Source organism: Hylobates moloch, unplaced genomic scaffold (assembly GCF_009828535.3).
Source record: "Hylobates moloch isolate HMO894 unplaced genomic scaffold, HMol_V3 SCAFFOLD_6, whole genome shotgun sequence".
NCBI classification, from domain to species: Eukaryota; Metazoa; Chordata; class Mammalia; order Primates; family Hylobatidae; genus Hylobates; species Hylobates moloch.
The window spans coordinates 145,600,237-145,621,992 of NW_026652281.1; the positions used below are offsets into that span (position 1 = coordinate 145,600,237).

General features: G+C 41.7%; 1 protein-coding gene across 4 annotated transcripts in view; it reads left to right on the forward strand.

The window, feature by feature from the left end:
* The window catches only part of RARS1 (arginyl-tRNA synthetase 1), a 234,378-nt gene that overhangs the window by 192,873 nt on the left and 19,749 nt on the right, over nt 1–21,756 (forward strand). For 2 of the 4 annotated variants that reach the window (XM_032158588.2, XM_058440121.1), the window contains exons 1-7: nt 8,821–8,932; nt 10,990–11,124; nt 15,046–15,234; nt 16,279–16,387; nt 16,933–17,033; nt 17,685–17,806; nt 19,600–19,720. In XM_032158588.2, the coding sequence (XP_032014479.1) occupies nt 8,888–8,932; nt 10,990–11,124; nt 15,046–15,234; nt 16,279–16,387; nt 16,933–17,033; nt 17,685–17,806; nt 19,600–19,720 (822 nt within the window). In that variant the 5' untranslated portion in view covers nt 8,821–8,887. Of the gene's footprint in view, nt 1–8,820; nt 8,933–9,326; nt 9,521–10,989; nt 11,125–15,045; nt 15,235–16,278; nt 16,388–16,932; nt 17,034–17,684; nt 17,807–19,599; nt 19,721–21,756 lie in introns of those variants that run through there. The other 2 variants (XM_058440122.1, XM_058440123.1) reach the window with 2 other exon arrangements.

Consider the following 21,756-nt stretch of genomic DNA (forward strand, 5'->3'; position numbering starts at 1 on the left):
AACCAACATGCATTCCTTCCTGATAAGAGGCCACCCACCACTGAATGGTTCTGGCCAGTTCACAACAGATGTGCAGGGAGGGTTTTCATATCCTCCGCTTCGCCTATTGACATCAGAAGCCCAGAAGCTCCACCCTCAGATCATGGTAAGGACACTATGTTTTGTACAGGGGTCCCATGAAAGGGCATGAAGCTCAGTTGCACAGGCACACGTTTCTCCTTTCATAAATATTAGTGACCCCTCCTACAGCTTATTGAATATGTATATTTGGCCACCTACTCAACATACATTTTTTTTCCTGTGCCCTTCCCTCGAAGTGCATGTTTTCAGCTACTGGCAGAAGGCTACACTTTCCAGCCTGTCAGAATGGCCACCTGCACCATGCAACTCTTTATGTGAAATAAAGCTCTCCTCTTCAAATTTATGAACCTCATCATTCTTGGCGTGACTCCTTTTTTTTTTTTTTTTTAAACAGAGTCTCGCTCTGTTGCCTAGGCTGGCGTGCAGTGGTGCGATCTCAGCCCATTGCAACCTCCACCTCTGAGTTCAAGTGATCTCCTGCCTCAGCCTCCCAAGCAGCTGGGATTACATGTACCCGCCACCACTCCTGGCTAATTTTTGTATTTTTCATAGAGATGGGATTTCACCATGTTGGCCAGGCTGGTCTCGAACTCCTGACCTCATGATTTGCCCACCTCAGCATCCCAAAGTGCTAGGATTACAGGCGTGAGCCACCATGCCCAGCCACTTGACACTCTTAACCCATGTCCTCATTTTTACACTCCTAATCCACCAGCAAGTTCTGCCAATTCTACCTCTAAAATATGTCATAAATCTATCCATTTTTTTTCTGATACCATTTTGATTTATCATTGCTGACCTGAACTTCTCCGAATTCTGAGATCAAGGTCCTGGCAGGTAGGGTCAGTATCTTCAGAGGGCTCTTTCCTTGGCCACTTTCTCCCTGTGTGTTCACATGGTCTTACTCTGTGTGTGTCTGTGTCTGCGTCCTAATCTCCTCTTATGAGGACAACAGTCACGTTGAGTTAGGGCCCATCCTCATGACTTTTTTTTTTGAGATAGAGTCTCCCTCCATCACCCAGGCTGGAGTGCAGTGGTGCAATCTGAGCTCGCCACAACCTCTGCCTCCCAGGTTCAAGTGATTCTTCTGCCTCAGCCTCCTGAGTAGATGGGATTACAGGTGCATGCCACCACGTCCAGCTAATTTTTGTATTTTTAGTAGAGACGGGGTTTTGCCATGTTGACCAGACTGGTCTCGAACTCCTGACCTCGGTTGATCTGCCCACTTCGGCCTCCCAAAGTGCTGGGATTATAGGAATGAGCCTCTTCGCCTGGCCCCCATGACCTCATTTTAACTTATTACCTCTTTAAAGACCCTATTTCCAAATACAGTCACATTCTGAGATACTGGGCGTTAGGACTTTAACATAAGAACTTTGGAGGAATACATCTCAGCACATAACACCCCCCCCTCCTTTTTTTTTTTTTTTTCTTTTTTTTTTTTGAGACGGAATTTCACTCTGTCACCCAGGCTGGAGTGCAGTGGCGCGATCTCGGCTCACTGCAAGCTCCACCTCCCGGGTTCACACCATTCTCTTGCCTCAGCCTCTCGAGTAGCTGGGACTACAGGTGCCTGCCACCACGCCCAGCTAATTTTTTTGTATTTTTAGTAGAGATGGGGTTTCACCATGTTAGCCAGGATGGTCTCGATCTCCTGACCTCATGATCTGCCCACCTCGGCCTCCCAAAGTGCCAGGATTACAGGCGTGAGCCACCGCGCCCAGCCAATACCACCCTTTTGAAAAACAAAAATTCTCCACCACCCGTCTACTCATCCAAACCCTCTAATGGTTCCCATTGTGCTTAGATTAAAATTGAAAACCCCTGCCTTGACTTTATGTGGGTAAAGGGAAAGGGAAAGCTTTCCCCTTGGCCTCCTGAAGTTTCATTGGAAAATCAACTTGCAAAAGGCAGATTGGTGGGTAAAAAGGCACACAAATGTATTTGCTGTGTATTCACAGGGAGAACCACTAAGTAACTGCTCACCCCGCAAGGTGGTGCCTAAGTGTATATGTCATCCTGGCAAAACAGGTTATGGGGGTGGGGGAAGAGGAGTTCTGTTGAGGGGATTTTTAGGGAGAATGGATGGATTAAGGAACAGATATTAACGTGTACATTATCTTGTGAAAAGGTCTGTTCAAGTGTGGCTATACTCTTGGTTTTACAGGAAAGGGAAGAAAAAACAATCGTCCTTAATGTGCCTTAGTGTGTCTGGATCTTAGGCAGATAAAGAAACTGTAACTTCTTTGGGAAAGATGGGATGAGGGAGAAGGTCAGAGAAACCTTGAGTGTTCTTCACTTCATTATGTCAAAGCACCATATTTTGGGGTATCGGTTTCCGAGCCCCAACAACTTACAAATTCTTACATGCTCTCACTTTTGCCAGTCTCTCCATCTGGGCTAGTACCCAATGCCCACCCCCCACCTTTTTTTTTTTTTTTCAAATGCAGTCATGTGTCAGTTAACGATGGGGACAGATTCTGAGAAATGTGCTATTAGGCAATTTTGTTGTGTGAACATCAGAGAGTGTACTTGCACAAACCTGGATGGTAGAGCCTACTCCACACCCAGGCTATATGGTGTATTTGTTGCTCCTAGGCTCCAAGCCTGTATGCACATTACTGTCCTGAATACTGTAATGCCAACTGTAATGCAATGAAAGTATTTGTGTATCTAAACATAGAAAAGGTACAGTAAAATTAGGGAATGAAAGATAAAAAATAGGGCCGGGCGAAGTGGCTCACGCCTGTAATCCCAGCACTTTGGGAAGCTGAGGCAGGTGGATCACCTGAGGTCAGGAGTTCAAGACCAGTCTGGCCAACATAGCGAAACCCTATCTCTACTAAAATTACAAAAAATTAGCCAGGCATGGTGGTGCATACCTGTAATCCCAACTACTCAGGAGGCTGAGGCAGGAGAATCACTTGAACCAGGGAGGCGGAGGTTGGAGTGAGCCAAGATGGCACCACTGCACTCCAGCCTGGGCGACAGAGTGAGACTCTATCTCAAAACAATAATTAAAAAAAAAAAGGATAAAAAAAGAACACCTGTATAGGGCCTTTCCATCAATGGAACTTGCAAAACTGGAAATTTCTCTGAGTGAATCAGTGAGTGAATGGTGAGTGAATGTGAAGGCCTAGGATATTACTGTCCATTACTGTAGACTTTAAATATTGTACACTTAGGCTACGCTAAATTTACTTTAAAAATTTTGGCCAGCCATGTTGGCTCACGCCTGTAAACCCAGAAGAGGCAGGAAGATTGCTTAAGCCCAGGAGTTCAAGACCAACCTGGGAAAATGGCGAGATTCCCATCTCTATAAAAATAGAAATAAAAAATTAAAAATGTTCTGTCGTCAATAATAAATTACCCTTAGCTTACTATAATATTTTTACTTTATAAATGTTTTAATTTTTTGATTTTTTGCCTCTTTTATAATAACAGTTGTTTAAAACAAACCAACGTACAAAGGTACAAAAACATTTTTATAGCCTTATTCTAGAGGTTTTTTCCCGCTTTTAAAACTCTTTTGTTAAAAACTAAGACACAAACATACACATTAACCTAGGCCTACACAGGTCAGACTCATCAAGGTGTCACTAGGTGATAGAAATTTTTCAGGTTCATTATAATCTTAAGGTACCATCATCACATGAGCAGTCCATCATCGATCATACTCTAAACTTAGCTCCTGCCTCATTTGCATTTGCTAGTCTCACTGCATAGAACCTTCCTACTCATTCAATTAAGAAACACTTTTAGAGCACTGCCCTGTGTCTAGCACTGCTCTACATTGAGAAAGTGGCTCAGAGCAGTCTGAGGAACGTGAGGTATGCAAAATTGATTAGGCCCAGACAGGAGCAGGAGACACCTGTCACATCCTCCGCACCCATGCCTGGGGGTAATTGCTTAAAGGCATTTTGTTTTCTCTTTCCTTTTCCGTAATTTCAGACTAGCTGATAAATTACCTGCAATGTTACCACAAGTTACACAATGTGACCCTCACCTGTTATCTTCACGTTCCTGGGGTTTGTGGTAGGATGATCAATGTATAGACAATGATAGCTTATGTTATTTTAATGAACCATTGTAAATTCTTGGTAAGCAACTTAGGAACTGCATCCTGTTTCACCTTTTTTTTTTTTTTTAACTTTTAACCCACTTGTAATGGCTGCTAATCGGAGCATATATTCAGGGCAACTTGAATCCATGACTCCCAGGCTGCAGACCTCAACCCCGGCCCAAATAGACTCTCCACTTATATTAATTTTGCTTCAGTTTCTTCCTTTAAATCAACAAGATGAACAGTCTTCCCAGCTGGGCTATACGTACCTCGGGGTACAGGAAGTCCTGTACAACTTACAAATTCCTATATGCTCTCACTTTTGCCAATCTCTCCACCTGGGCTAGTACCCAATTCCCCCCTTTTATTGGTTGGGGGATTGGGAAGTCCTGTACCCTGAGGTGCATATAGCACAGTTGGGAAGACCCTTCAAAGCGATCTGTGGGCCCAGATATACTAGGGAAATCCTGAATTTTTATATACTCTTTTCTAAAGTTGATTGGCCTGCAAACTCAGTCTTCCAATTCTCCTTTTACATCTCCCCTTCCACAAGGAAAAGCATAGCACCCTTTCCATTGCCTGTCACAGGTAGCGACTAGCTGGGGCCCGTGTCACGCAGGTGGTAAAAAGAATTTATCAATACAGTTGTAGGTAAAGAAAGGCAGATTTATTAGACAAAGCAGGAAAGTATGTTGCAAGTGTGCGACAAGCAAATCAGCAAGAGAGGAGCTGACTGCCAGGAAACAAAGGTTTGCTGGGGATTTGATAGAATGGTGCTTGGGCTGTGTGTTAAGAGGGCTTTGTGCAGTACTGACAATGCTGAGGCTGCAGTGAGCTAACTTGCATTTTTCTATCAGCTAAGTTGTCTGGTAATAGCTGGGTGCAGGAAGATTGTGAGTAATTTGCACAGGAGGACTATGTATCCTGAACCACGAAGAAAGGTAGACTTATAGCTTACCTGCCTTCTCTTTTTGCTTTCCTTCATTCTCACCAGCCCAACTCCCCCTCCCTAAATTAGGACTCCACATTGCCTGGGTGTAAACTAACAGGAATTGAACAAGGGACACTTCAAGAACATATTTTTCCTTTTTTTTTTTTGAAAACACTTTATATATATATATTTTTTATTTTATTATACTTTAAGTTCTAGGGTACATGTGCACAACGTGCAGGTTTGTTACATATGTATACCTGTGCCATGTTGGTGTGCTGCACCCGTTAACTCGTCATTTACATTAGCTATATCTCCTAATGCTATCCCTCCCCCCTCCCCCCACCCCACAACAGGCCCCGGTGGGTGATGTTCCCCTTCCTGTGTCCAAGTGTTCTCATTGAATAACATATTTTTCCACAGGGCATATCCTTGAGCGCTAAACAAAGAGGGCTTAGTAAAATGATTGATTGTTTTTATTTCCTCCTTTATCTTGAAGATAGAGATCTATCTGCCTATCCCTTTGTCTATCCACCAGCTTGTCCATCCCTCCCTCCATCTTTCTCAGCACTTAGAAATAAGGTATCAGAGTGATGTAACCACCCAGTGGATTCTTCCTGCCTGCTGCACAACAAAATTGACTCATGGGCACCATGGCATTGCAATAAAGAAAGAGTTTAATTGACACAAGTCTGGCCACACTGTGTAAGAGACAGAGTTATTACTCAAATCAGTCTCCCCGAAGGCTCCTAGGTTAGGGGTTTTTCAAAGATAGTTTGCTGGGTAGTGGGGCAGGGTAGGGAACATGCTAATTGGTTGAGTTGGAGATGAAATCATAAGAAATCCAAGCTGTCCTCTTGTGCTGAGTCAGTTCCTGGGTAGGGGCCACAGGACTGACTGGTGGGTCCAGGTGGGGCCACCCGGTTGTCAGAAATGCACAAACCTGAAAAGACATCTCAAAAGGCCAATCTTAGGTTCTACAATAATAATGTTATCTGCAAGAGTTATTGCGGAAGTTGCAAATCTGACCTCCAGAATAATGGCTGACAATTGTTTAGAATTCAAGTCCCTCTCATCCTCATAGCTTAGTTGCCTTGCATTAGTTTTACAAGAACACTTTGATTTTGGGGAAGGGCTATTATCATTTCAACTATCAACTAAATTTCCCACAAAGTTATCTTGGCCCACGCCCAGAAATGAGCAAAGACAGACAGCCTGTGAAACAAGATGTCAAATTTCTCTTACTGTCATAATTTTGCAAAGGCCATTTCAGGAACATGCACAGTAGTCCCCCCTACTTATGTGCTCCGTATATATTAGCTACCCATTGTCAACCACAGTCCAAAAGATATTAAGTGGAAAATTACCAATTCATAGGTTTAAATAACCAATTCAGAAATAACAAATTCATAGGTCTTAAAATGCATGCCATTTCTTGGTAGCATGATGAAATCTCTGCCGTCCCATTCTGTCTTGCCCAGGATATGAATCCCCCCTTGCCTAACAAATTCATGCTGTCTACACTACCCACCCATTAGTCACTTATTAGCCCTCTGAATTACTGGATTGAAAAAACATAGTATATGTATAGGGCTTGGTACTATTCACGGTTTCAGTCATCCACTGAGGGGTGTTGCAATGTATCTCCCACGGATAAGGAAGGACTGGTATATTAACACTTTTATTTACAAAATAAAGGATAGTTTATATAGTTCTGGGTAAAATTAATTAATTTAAAAAGAAAAAAGATACAGGCAAACTTTAAGCTTGTTAAAAATTAAGTAAAATAATTTGGGTTATTTAATTGGACAAAGAGGACTGGCTTTGCCAATAAAACAATATGGCCAATACTTTGCATGAATTGGACAAGCTAAACTTGCAAATCCACAGTTTTGACGAAAATACAGTGAGAGCAGTTATGAAATATCATGCCAGAAAATAATCCATTCCCAGAAATTGTGAAAAGAGTTTTTAGTTGTCTTTTTTTTTTTTTTTTCCCAGACAGAGGCTCACTCCATTGCCCAGGCTGGAGTGCAGTGGCTGGATCATGGCTCACTGCAGCCTCAAACTTGTGGGTTTAAACAATCCTCCCTCCTAAGTCTCCTATATAGCTGGGACTACAGTTGCGCACCACCATGCCTGGCTAATGTTTTGTATTTTAGGTAGAGACAATGTTTCACCATCTTTTCGAGGCTGGTCTTGGACTCCTGGGCTCAAGCAATCTGACTGCCTCAGCCTCCCAAAGTGCTAGGATTACAGACATGTGCCACTGTGCCTAGCCTGATGTCAACTTTTAAAAGTATACACTGGGATATTAATTTTTAAAATACTTTTATGAGGCACAGAAGCGAAAACGTTTCGAGTGCTACTTTCTAAGTTCTGGAGTCATAGAGAAGAGTGAACAAGATAATTAAGGTCCCTGCCCTCTTAGAACATATATCCCAGGTTTGCTGTTTATAATTTTAACTCAATATATATACAATGAAATATTATTCAGCCTTATAAAAGAAAACTCTGTTATGAGTGACAACATAGATGAACCTGGAGAACATTATGTTGGTGCAATAAGCCGGGCACAGAAAGACAAATACTACATTAGCTCGTGTATACATGTAATCTAAAAAATTCAGATTCATAGAAGCAGAGCATAGAATGCTGGTTGTCAGGGCTGCAGAGGTAGGAAAGATAGTAGATGCTGCTCAAAGTTACAAAGTTTCAGTTAGGCAGGATGAATAAATTCTAGAGATGTAATGTATATTGTATACTTGCAGTTTTCGTTTTCGTTTCGTTTTTTTTTTTTTAAATAGAGAGAGAAAAGGTCTCACTCTGTCATCCAGGCAGGAGTACAGTGGCATGATCATGGCTCACTGCAGCCTCAAATTCTTGGGCTCAAGTGATCTTCCCACCTCAGCTTCCCATCTATCAGGGACTACAGGTACATGCGACCATGCCCGGCTATTTTTCCATTTTTTTGTAGAGACGAGGTCTTCGCTGTTTCCCAGGATGAGAATAGATCTTAAATGTTCACAGCACACACACACACGCACACACACACCTGCAAATGATAACCGTATGAGATGAAGGTTATGTTAATTATTTTGATTGTGGTAATCATTTCAGAATGTGTATATATATATATATCAAAACATTACGTTGTATATCGTTATGATATACAATCTTTGTCAATTATACCTCAGTAAAACTGGAAAAATAAATAAGATTTTTAACTCAAATGTCACTTACTTAGAGATGTCTTCTCTGACCCAAGTCACTCTATCACATTGCCTTCCTAGCAATTAAAACTACCTGAGATTATTGCCTTTTTTGGTCTATTTTCTCTCTCCATTCTAAAATGTGTCTGCCATGAGAGGGGAGATCGAGTCTGTTTTGTTTTCTCTGTGCCCCCAGAGCCTAGAATAGTGTCTGGCATTTTAAAGTACACAATAAATGCTTGTTGAACAAATGAATGGATTTGTTAGTTTTGTGCCCATTTCACAAGGGGGCAAAGTGAGGCCTCTGAGAGCCAGAAGCTCTAGGTCAGTGACTGTCCTAGTCTATTCAAGCACAGAGCAGCTCTGGTTAGTCTCTGCTCAATTCCCCTCCCCTCGCCCAAACGTCCCTGAGCTTTGGCCTCGCTCCTGGCCGAAATCCCCGCGGGTTCTCCTCGCAGTGTCCACTGGATCCCGCCAGGAGGCAGCAGAGGCGGCAACACCCAGTCCGACGGGACAGCGGCCCGGAGGGGGTTTCCGCTTCCGGGAGAGGCTGACCGCTTCCGCTTCCGTCCACTTGGCGTGTGAGACGCTGACGGGAGGATGGAGGTATTGGTGGCTGAATGCTCCGCGCGGCTGCTGCAGCAGGTTTGGACGCAGGAGACCGGCGGGAACGCCTGAAAGAGATGGAGCAGGCTCTGACTCCTGCCCAAGCGGCTTCGGGGGCGCGACAGCTAGGCGAGGACCATCGTGGTCCTCTCAGAGTGGGGCGGCACGGTCCCTGTGGGAGCAGGAAGGGTTGGGAGAGGAAGCACCCGTCATTTCAAAGCCCGTGTGACTGTGACTTTCAGCGGAATGGAGGGTCCCCACCGTCTACCAGGCCTCCCTCAAGCCAGCGTCTTCGGTGGGCTGGAGCCTGGCATGTTTAGAACAATTCTCTCCCCACAATCCACCTCCTCTTCTGCATACACATGTGATTTAGGGGATGCGGGGAGATAGACAAGTTGGGAGTACATTCAGAGCTCTGGGTCTTGTTTTGCAGCTCAGCCGCAGTTCTTTCCGGGTTACTGAGCGAGCGGATTCCTAATAAGCCCATGGGGTGATTCATTATCAGACCAACGGAGTTTGCTCTGTGCCCTCAGCATTGGTCGGGAAGGAGCAGCCACACCATATAAAAGTGAAAGCGGCCGGGCGCGGTGGCTCACGCCTGTAATCCCAGCACTTTGGGAGGCCCAGGTGGGCGGATCACGAAGTCAGGAGATCGAGATCATCCTGGCTAACACAGCGAAACTCCGTCTCTACTGAAAATTAAAAAAAAAAATTAACCGGGTGTAGTGGCGGGCGCGTGTATTTCTAGCTATTCTCGAGGCTGAGGCAGGAGAATGGCGTGAACCCGGGAGGCGGAGCTTGCAGTGAGCAGAGAGCACACCACTGTACTACAGCCTGGGCGACAGAGCGAGACTCCCCCCCCCCCCCCCCCCGAAAAAAAGTGAAAACGGAACAGTTCCATTACCTTTTATGCCCAGGTGGGGAGGGATGGTGGGAAGATAGTTCACAGTACTCTGTCCTGTTACAGCTTTATACTTAATCAGCAGCCACAAAGTACAAGTTAGTCAAGTAAATTGGCAAGCTCTTTACATTTCTGAGCCATGTATTTATCGGTATGTATTTATCTTTGCCTCACTGGGTTGTGATAATCATAAAGGTAATTTCTGAAAAGTGTTTAGCTCAGCTCCTGGAACATAATGTTTGCTCATTTTTTGGCAATTTGGTTTTGGCTGTAGCTATCTCACAGTAAGTATTCTGAAATTTCAGGTGAGGAATCTCCCCCTGAGTTTTGCAGTTTAAGTTGGAAGCTTTCTTTCTTTCTGAATTGACATGTCTTTAGTTTTAGATATTAAAGAACAAAGCCTGGTCTGGTCTAGTCTAGGACCTAAGACACTGGAAAGAGGAAGAAACGGGAAAATTGTTTAGTCCCAGAAAGGGTGAAAGGCCGACCCTTGAGCTATTTTGAATGTGACAAAAGACATTTGGTTTTTTAAGAGTCCCAAGTCATAAGATTTGGGAATAAAAGCAGGTTGGTCAACCTGAAACTTAACTACTCTTGCTAAATCAGAGTGTCTTATCGAGCCAAAGAAAAGAACGAGGGATATGAGACATGAGACATATCCCATTATATACTTACTCCTATTCCTGTCTCCCAGCACACATGTATGTGTGGTTAATATTTTCTTTTTTCTTTTTTTTTTGAGACAGAGTCTCGCTCTGTCAAGCAGACTAGAGTGCAGTGGCACGATCTCTGCTCACTGCAACCTCAGCCTGTGGGATTCAGGCAGTTCTCCTGCCGCAGCCTCCCAAGTAGCTGGGATTACAGGCATGCGCCACCATGCCTAGCTAGTTTTTGTATTTTTAGTAGAAACAGCGTTTTGCTATGTTTGCCATGCTGGTCTTGAACTCTTGGCCTCAAGTGATCCACCTGCCTAGGCCTCCCAAAGTGCTGGGATTACAGGCGTGAGCCACCATGCCTGGCCAATATTTTCTTATTAAGGATAATATGCTAACGTCAGCAAAAGTCTCAGAGGAGAAAGAAACACAGCTCATCAAAGGGAACATTAATGATTCCCGTGGTCTATGCCAGGCCTTGGTAGAGAGGAGAAATGTGGAAGTCAGTTTATGGACTGAAAAAAGTGCTTTTTTTTCCACAGGAAGAAGAGATTAAATCTCTGACTGCTGAAATTGACCGGCTGAAAAACTGTGGCTGTTTAGGAGCTTCTCCAAATTTGGAGCAGTTACAAGAAGAAAATTTAAAATTAAAGTATCGACTGAATATTCTTCGAAAAGTGAGTACTTTGGGTTTCAGTTTTATTCTCCAGTTTGAATCATTATACCTTTTTAAAAGCCTTTGTTACCAGAGATTCTGGAAGTATATCCTATGGAATTTGGAAAAAGAAGCATAGAAACCCTATTCTTTTCCCTGCATTAGACAACTTAGGACTGAGGTAGTTGGTGCAAATAGTGAGAAGTTGGTGTTGTCCTGTCCTTCGGGACTCTTTGAAATGTTTCATCCTGCTAACTATTTGGCTAACTTAAAGTAGGATTTAGGTAGGGTTGAGACATTTCTTTTTAAAAATTTATTTATTATTTTTTGAGACAAGGTGTCTGTCACTCAGGCCAGAGTGCGGTGGCATCGTCACAGCTCAGTACAGCCTCAACCTTCAGGCTCAAGCAGTCATCCCACCGCAGCCTCCTGAGTGGCTGGGACTACAGGCGTGTGCCACCACATCCAGCTAATTTTTTTTTTTTTTAATAGAGATGGGGTCTTGCTGTGTTGGCCAGGCTGGCCTCAGAATTCCTGGCTTCAGGCAACCCTCCCTGTCTTGGCTTCCCAAAGTATTGGAATTACAAGTATGACCCACGGCACCTAGCATGGTTGAGGCATTTCTTTCAACAGTTTATGCCCATGCCTTTTTTAAAAAAACGTATTTGATTTTTAAACCATTGCCTCTATCATAAAGGAAATATTTGAAAATACACCTGCATATTTTCTGTGCACTAAGTTGGTTATTTTACAGTTTTATATCTTACATAATCATTTGGGTTTTTCTTCACCTGGTATTTCACAACACTTTTTTCCTCATGAAACTTGTGCTGTGTTTATTTAATGGTCTCATGATTTAACAGTGTTTTCAATTTTGTTTTAAAAAAATGAACTTGCTGCAGTTTTTTGGCCTGCCTTTCATATTTGGTGATGACATATCCCAGAGTATTGACCTCATTCCCGTAATTATTCTCCTGTGTGTATATATTACTCTCAGACAAACTGTGCTGGCATTAAATCCTTTTCCCAAAGCTGATTGATTCCATTTACTCAACTTAGACTCTATCTGCCCCACTCCCATGACGTCTCTCATATTATCTTTTTTTTTTTTTTTTTTTTTTTGAGACGGAGTCTCACTCTTGTTTGCCAGGCTGGATTGCAATGGCACGATCTCGGCTCACCATAACCTCTGCCTCCCAGGTTCAAGCGATTCTCCTGCCTCAGCCTCCCAAGTAGCTGGGATTACAGGCATTCACCACCACACCTGGTTAATTTTGTATTTTTAGTAGAGACGAGGTTTCTCCATGTTGGTCAGGCTGGTCTCGAACTCCTGACCTCAGGTGATCTGCCTGTCTTGCCTTGCCAAAGTGCTGGGATTACAGGCGTGAGCCACCGTGGCCGGCGTCCATATTACCTATTTGTGATCTGCTGTGCTCGAGTCTCATATTACCTATATGTGATCTGCTGTGCTTGTCCTTGAGTCTTCTAAAATCACAAAATTCCTTTTCCATAGAATCTTCCCAAAAGAATCTCACCTTTGTCGTTATGTCATTCATTCTACACTTATATATGTGTGATTCTCTGTTATATTTATTTTAATTCAAAAGTATTATTAAATGTCTAATATATGCTAGAGACTATGAGGGAAAAGATACACAAAAGGAAGTACAGTATTTGCTCAAACTCCTCACCTCAAGTAATCGTCCCACCTCAGCCTCCCAAGTAGCTGGGATAGAAATACAGCATATTCTACTACACATTTTTCTATAATGCAGATTAGCTCTTATATAGATAGGAGAATGCTCTCACTGTATTGTGGGAGGCATATTGGTTCTTTGACAAATACTTTGCCCTACTTTGCCCAATGAGCAGCTGAACACAAGGTACACAGCAGAACTAAAAACCACAGAGTAATAAAGTACTGTGTGTGATGGCCATTGACCCTGTCGTCTTTCCCTGGTTCACTTTGGCCAGGCGCTCTGACTTGAAAGCATCACATAAGAAACTGGTAGAGACAACTTATTGAATTGATTATAATCAGATAGTAATTTTCATAGTGCCACAACTAAGCACAGTAGATTTCGTGTGTGTAGGTACACACACATACGTATGTACGTGGTGGTACTCCTATCCTTTAAAAATAAAAAATTGAGGTTGGGCACGGTGGCTCACACCTGTGATCCCAGCTGTTTGGGAGGCCAAGGCAGGTGGATCACCTGGAGTCAGGAGTTCGAGACCAGCCTGGCCAACATGGCAAAACCCTGTCTCTACTAAAAATACAAAAATTAGCCAGGGATGGTGGCGCGGGCCTGTAATCCCAGCTACTTGGGAGGCTGAGGCATGAGAATCGCTTAAATCCAGGAGGCGGTGATTGCAGTGAGCCAAAATCGTGCCACTGCACTCCAGCCTGGGCAACAGAGCAAGACCCAGTCTCAAAAAAATAAATACATATAAATAAACAAAAAATTGACATTTATTATAGCAGCTTTTGGGTATAAGATCATAATCTAGGCCAAGTGTGGTGGCTCACGCCTGTAATTCCAATGCTTTGGGAGGCCAAGGCAGGAGGATCTCATGAACCAAGGAGTTCAGGTTACAGTGAGCTGTCATGCCACTGCACTTCAGCCTCAGCAGAGTGCACAGTGAGATCTTGTCTGTTACCCCCAACAAAGAAGAAAAAAGGATCATATCCAAGTAAATTTGGCATTTGCTGTTGGAAATCATTAGATTGGGAAAAACGTATCTTCCTTGTTTTAAGTATGTTACCACAGAGAGGAGTCAATTATTGATTAGCTACGAACTTGAAATCAGGTTTTTTAGTGAATTTAAGAATATAATTTCTTCATATGATAGAGAGGGCTGATGAGGGGAGCATAAAACTTGGGCTCTCCATTCCAGTAGACCCGAGTTTGAATCTGGCCTTTTCCACTTATTCTGTCTTGTCTTTGGCAAGTTACTTATCTGTAGCCCACATAGAAATAGTGATAATAGTAACAAACTCAATTTTATTACGTAGATGGAATAAGATAATGCATATAAATAAAGCATTTGGTTCAAATCTTGACACTACATACTCAAATACTAACTTTTGTTATTGTCATTATTTTATACTGTTGACATTTTGATGAATATAAATTTGTGATGAACATAAAATTGTGATGAACATGTTGATGAACATAAAATTGACAAACATAAAGGTGTATAGGCAGCGTGTTTATCTTCCATTAAAAGCATATGTGTCATTCACCTTTTTTTTTGCTAAACTGCTATATGGCAAGTACAGTGCTAGATGCCAGGGACAGGGAAGAGAGCCATGAATTAAGCACTTTCTGTGCATCCAGCAGTCTAGTGGTAGAGACAGAGAGTTCTGTGAGGGTATGACAAGTGCAGTAATAGAGATAATTATATGCCATCTTAAATGACTATATTCCATGGGAAAACAGGAGGTAGTAGGTCTAATAACAGTAAAACAAAACTACTGGCTTTTCTGGTATATTGATATTACCTACTTTGCTCCCTTTTATTTCATGCCTCGAAGAGGTCAACATTTTGGTGGACATCATGTAATTTTTTGTTTGTTTTTTGTCCATTGAGTTTTCACTTCCAATATTTGATGTGAAATTATATTATTTTCTCAGAGATTTGAAGCTGAGAAAAGGATTCCGTCAGCCCTTTTAACTTCCTCCTCCCAGTTTCTGTTCTGCTAAAACAAATGCAAAAAGTAAGACCTCAGGGCATTTCCCATGGATGTCTTAGATGCCGTGGGATGGACTTGTCCTGCTACATGTCTTAGCAAATCCCAGATATGAGGGCATCACACTATGAGTACGTTTTCCCTTTTGGTTCTTAAGATATTTGAAGGTTTATACTCAAAATATTTGGAGACATCTTGTATGATGATGGTATAGTACATTATGGACATGTTTCCATTCTTTTCCTACAGAGTCTTCAGGCAGAAAGGAACCAACCAACTAAAAATATGATTAACATTATTAGCCGCCTACAAGAGGTCTTTGGTCATGCAATTAAGGCTGCATATCCAGATTTGGAAAATCCTCCTCTGCTAGTGACACCAAGTCAGCAGGCCAAGTTCGGGGACTATCAGTGTAATAGTGCTATGGGTATTTCTCAGGTGATGTATTGTCATGACTCTTGGCTGTTTGATTTTTTTAAGTATTATTATCATCATTGCCATTTACAGAAATAATACTATTGCAAGTTGTATCATTAGTGAAAAGGGCATTTGCCACAGTTTGAAAAACTTGAGAAAGAGGTTGGGGGGGCGCATATGTTTTAACTTTTTTAGGCACAATTTTTAAGGTTTGGTTAAATTTTATGTGTATTCTCAATATTTAAGGGCAATCATTGGTACTCTTTTGTTTAGGTATTTCTCTCCTGCTGCATCCAGGATTGCTGTGTGGTGGTGTTGAGTGTTGGGAGGTGAAAAATTAAAATAAGCCATTTACCAGTCAGCATCCCAATTAAATATTTGATGTAACTGTGATCTTTGAGCCAGGCTTATATATTCATTTTCAAGCAGAGGAGTTCCCCATTTTAAATAGCTGCATTGTCTGATGTGTTTGTGGTTAACTGCATCTTGCTTGGGTCTTTCTGTTTTCCTTTCTTTGCTGAATTGGAAAAGGTTACTCTGAAGAGTCCAGGTCTTATAGTGTGGTTTATTTCTCAAGTGTGAATATTACACACCTTCATGACTTGAAAATTAGAAATGTAAATATGCTGGAACCAGGCTTCATAGCAGTAGACTTTGTTATGTCATCATTAAAAAGTTCGAGGTGTTGTAATCCCAGCTACTAAGGAGGCTGAGGCAGGAGAGTTGCTTGAACCCAGGGGCAGAGGTTACAGTGAGCCAAGATCACGCCACTGCACTCCAGCCTGGGCGACAGAGCGAGACTCCATCTCAAAAAATTAAAAAAAAATAGTTCCAGGTATTAGTGTGTAACGTATTTGGAAATAGAGATCATGTAGTTTGGGCACTTTCTATTCCTCTTGGCACTATTGATACTTTAATCTGTCATTCATAATGTGATTGGACTTCTCTGCCTCTGCCTTTTGATGGTTCCTAACGTAAAATGCATCTCGTGCCTTGTCAGGTGTGCATTTCCGAGTAACTTGCTGAAATCTGTTGTGTAATGAATCATTTTATATTGTGTTGTAGATGCTCAAAACCAAGGAACAGAAAGTTAATCCAAGAGAAATTGCTGAAAACATTACCAAACACCTCCCAGACAATGAATGTATTGAAAAAGTTGAAATTGCTGGTCCTGGTACGACATAATGTTATCCTTCTTAATAGTTGTATTGAAGATGAGTCCTTTTTGAAGTTAAAAAAGAACACACATTTTAATTACAGGGTTAAAATTTATATACTGAACAAGATGGTGAAAGCACTGTGGATTGTGATATAGGAAACTGAAGTTTTAATCTAGACTCAGCTACCGCTTTTAGCTGCTTTATCTTGAATGAGTTACTTTGCCTCTGTGATTCAGTTTTTCATCAGCAAAATGAGGATAGATAATGGCATATAAGTCTTCGGCACAAGGGCCTTCTGTTTTCTTTTAAGAGGCGAATAGATCGTTTGCTGAAAATGAAAGGGCCCTGAGTTAAGTAGGAAGGTTTCAGGAGAGTGGTGAAGGCTTGAAGTAGATGGTGAGACAGGAGCTTACAAGACAGCTTAAGTCAAGGCCACAACTGGTATTGGAATCTTGAAGAATTTTGCCAGAGCCAGGTCAGCGTCTGGAGCAAATCCTTAGGAGTGAGTGATTATTCAAGATAAGACACTATCTGATATTTTTTCTCTTCTATCCATTAGGTTTTATTAATGTCCACTTAAGAAAGGATTTTGTATCAGAACAATTGACCAGTCTCCTAGTGAATGGAGTTCGACTACCTGCTCTGGGAGAGAATAAAAAGGTACATGTACACTCTTCTATTAATATATTAGTATCTTAGAACTACATGGCACCAAGCACAGTGGTATGTGCCTATAGTCTCAGCTACTTGGGAGGCTGAGGCAGGAGGATTGCTTGAGCCTAGAAGTTCAAGGCTGAGGTGTGCTATGATTGCACCTGTGAATAGCTACTGCACTTCAACCTGGGCAGTATCACGAGACTTCGTCTCTAAAAAAGAAAAACGAACTGTGTGGAATGTGCTGAAACTGGGAATGGATTTCACTTTTATATTGAAATTTAATCATTCACATTTGAGATTATGAACATTTATGAAGTAGCCTTTCTCCTGGGTCTAGCATGTTGTGTGATTTTTTTTTTTTCCACTTAATTGGCATTTGAGGTAGCCAATTGATACACAGATATCGCTGAAATAGAATGGATAATTTGTATACATGAATTTGATTCTTTTTCAGTTAAAAATACACAAGCAGATCCATCATAAAATCACACATGGTTGAATTACAACCCAAATGAATGTTTAAGTCTGAGTTTGTTATTAAATGTGTTATTAATGAATGCATTAGAACAAAATGTTTATGCTCCTCTTAAAAAAATCTTTCTGTCTTTATGTTTATGCCCCTCTTAACAGCCTTTCTCTTTTTGTCTACCCCAGGTTATAGTTGACTTTTCCTCCCCTAATATAGCTAAAGAGATGCATGTAGGCCACCTGAGGTCCACTATCATAGGAGAGAGTATAAGCCGCCTCTTTGAATTTGCAGGGTATGACGTGCTCAGGTATGTGCTCTTGCCTTGCTTACTATTCTCATTCCTTATTTTCTTGTTTGGAAAATTCTATAGAACATGGAATATCTCACTCAAGAAAGAACATTCGACTAAATCAGTGGTTCATCAGCTTAGTTCTTCTTTACAATCACCCAGTAAGCTTTTAAAATATGTCCTGAGCCTTTCCTCTGAACCTTTTTTACTATGTTATTTTTTTTTAGACTTAGTGGAACCAAGGACAAAACTCCTTCCTTCATTCTACACATCTTTCTTGAGGACCTCTTGTATGCAACGGGTTTATATCCTGGCAGGGAGAGAAGTAGTAAAGAAACAGGTTATTTTGGGCCTTGTAAGCTGTGAGAGGCAATTGAGATTTTATTGTAAGTGTACTGGGAAGCTATTAGAGAGTTTTAGTTTGTGAAGCAGGGTGATCAAATTAAAGATTAGCCTGGCTACTGTGGCTCACACCTATAATCCCAGCATTTTGGGAGGCCAAGGTGGTAGGATCACTAGAAGCCAGGAGTTCTAGGCCAGCTTAGGCAACATAGTGAGAACCTGTCTCTATTTTTTATATTTTTAAAGAAAATTTTTAAAATAATACAAATTAAAGATTACTCTGGTTACTTACTGTGAAGAAGCTAGACAAAGAAGGGAGACTATAACAGTAAGTGTTAGGCCAGGCACAGTGGCTCACGTCTGTAATCCCAGCACTTTGGGAGGCCGAGGAGGGATGGATCACGAGGTCGGGAGTTTGAGACCAGCCTGGCAATATGGCGAAACCCTGTCTCTACTAAAAATACAAAAATTAGCTGGGCATGGTGGTGCACACCTGTAATCCCACCTACTTGGGAAGCTGAGGCAGGATAATTGCTTGAACCTGGGAGGCAGAGATAGCAGTGAGCTGAGATCATGCCACTGCACTCCATCCTGGGCAACAGAGCAAGACTCTGTGTCAAAAAAAAAAAAAGAGGCTATCATGATCCACTTGAAAGATGATCTGGTGGTTTGGATTAGATAAAAGCAGAGAGGGGAGAGGGCGAGAAGTGAGTTGGATCAACATATGTTTTCTTTTTTTGTTTGGAGACAGAGTCTTGCTCTGTCGCCCAGGCTGGAGTGCAGTGGCGTGGTCCTGGCTCACTGCAAGCTCTGCCTCCTAGGTTCATGTGATTCTCCTGCCTCATCCTCCCGAGTAGCTGGGACTACAGACCCCTGCCACCACGCCAGGCTAATTTTTTGTATTTTTAGTAGAGACGGGGTTTCCACATGTTTGCAGGCTGGTCTCGAACTCCTAACCTCAAGTGATCCGCCTGCCTCAGCCTCCCATAGTGCTGGGATTACAGGCGTGAGCCATTGCGCCCGGCCTCAACATATATTTTCAAGAATTTTGTTCATTGATATTTGGGAACCATTGGTCTAAATTACACTAAGATAATGGTTAAAATGTTAAATTTTCATAAAATTGTGGGAATAACCAACATTGGCCAGCTGTCATTATCTCAATTAGCTACAAAATAAACAGATTATAGTCCACTGACAGAAAACACATTCATTCAGCAAATTCTGGATGCCTGCCATGTGCGGCCTCTAGTACTTGAGTATGCAGAGCTGAATGTAACAGACATAGTTTTCATCTCTTGTGGAGGTTGCAGACCAGTTGAAGAAACAACCAAGTAAACAGGTATTACTAAATGGTGACGTACTGGCATGTAAATGTTAGTGGTTCCTAATGGAATATAGTTCCTCTAATTTAACTTAACCATCTTTATTATTTAAAAAATGATTTTCTATTCTCTGATTGGTGTTAGGTTAAATCATGTAGGAGACTGGGGAACCCAGTTTGGCATGCTCATCGCTCACCTGCAAGATAAATTTCCAGATTATCTAACAGTTTCACCTCCTATTGGGGATCTTCAGCTCTTTTATAAGGTTTGATACCATTTCTTTTATATTATTTGTGTGTTTACCATTAATCGTAATTATCCATTTTCCTTAGGAAACTTAAAATGGTTTTTAAAGCTACTATGGAGTTAAGTGAAAGTTGCTAACAGCCTTAGTAATACATGTCTCTGTATAAATGACATTCTCTTGAACTTAAACTACTTTTTTTTTTTTAATTTATAAAGAAAAGACGTTTAATTACCTCGTAGTTCTGCAGGCTGTACAAGCATGGCGCTAGCATCTGCTCAGTTTCTGGGGAGGCCTCAGGGAGCTTCTATTTATGGTAGAAGGCAAAGTGGGAACAGACTAATTGATAAACATATAAAATTTGTTCACCTACACTGAATTCTTTTTTATTCTGACATTCATTGCATTTGGTTGTGTGCCTTAGAAACAGCCGTCCGCTACCCCCAGATTCATTGCATTTGGTCATGTATGTAGAACCGCTACTAGATACCCTACATTTGGTTGTATGCATAGAAACAGCCATCCCCCACCTGTTAATATGTCATCTTTGCTTTGTTTATTGGTGTATGTGAAAAACCAAATTCTAGGCCAGGTGCGGTGGCTCATGTCTGTAATCTCAGCACTTGGAGAGGCTGAGGGAAGCAGATTGCTTGAGTTCAGGAGTTTGAGACCAGCCTGAGCAACAAAGTGAGATCCCATCTCTACAACTTGGGAGGCTAAGGTGGAAGTGAGTGTCACTTGAGACCAGGGAGGCCAAGGCTGCAGTGAGCTGTGATCACACCATTGCACTATATAGCCTGGGCAACAGAGTGAGACCCTGTCTCAAAAATTATTTCTTCAAAAATTAAAAGTGTTTTTTAAAAATTTCCTTATGGACTGGGTGCAGTGGCTCATGCCTGTAATCCTAGCACTTTGGGAGGCTGAGGCAGGCAGATCGCTTGAGTCCAGGAGTTCAAGACCAGCCTGGACAACATGGAGTGACCCTGTCTCTACATAAAATACAAAAAATTAGCCGGGCACACTCCTGTAGTTCCAGCTACTTGGGAGGCGGAGGTGGGAGGATCACCCGAGCCTGGCAAGGTCAAGGCTGCATTGAGCTGTGATCTTACTAATGCATTCCAGCCTCAGTGACAGGGTGAGACCCTGTCTTAAAAAAACAAACATAAAAAAATTCCCTATGGTAGAAGGATCATAAAGATCATAATTTCCTCTCAGATATTTTGATTAATAAATTTATTTTAATGTGAGTTGCATGTTTTCTGTTTAAATTCTTAGGCATTTCTTTATGATGGAGAACGTTCCAAGAATAGGATTCCTGTATTAAAAAGTAAACATTTGTGGGGATTTTGTTTTTGTTGGCTTCATTTTGCTTTTGGTAAATGTTTTCTGTTGAAAATAAGCTAAATGTTTACTGATATGGACTGGAAAACTAATGTTATAAACATCTTTTGGAGTTCTGTACTTTGAATATAGTGAAGCAGGCCTATTAATGCAAGAAATTGTTTGTATAAATAAATTGCTAAAATTTACAAACCACAGTAAAGAAAAGCCATTTCCAAGTTTTGATAAAACATATATGTGTATTTGTAAAGAAATATCTAGATTTGTGCATTAAATGTTAACACCGGTTAATTTGAGGTGAGATTAATTATTTTTAAGTTAAGTGTTGCTTTCAAAATAGAAATAAAACAATGAAAGCAACTTTCTTTTTAGTTAAAAATAATAATAATCAGTTGGCCAGGCACGGTGGCTCACACCTGTAATCCCAGCACTTTGGGAGGCCCAGGTGGGCAGATCACTTGAGGTCAGGAATTCAGGACCAGCCTGGCCAACATGGTGAAATCCTGTCTCTACTAATAATACAAAAATTAGCCGGGTGTGATGGCATGTGCCTGTAATCCCAGCTACTTGGAGGCTGAGGCATGAGAATCACTTGAACCCGGGACACAGAGGTTGCAGTGAGCCGAAATCGTGCCACTCCAGTCCGGGAGACAGAGTGAGACTGTCTCAAAAAAAAAAAAAGAAAAAAATTCATTCAGGACCACATCCAAAATGGA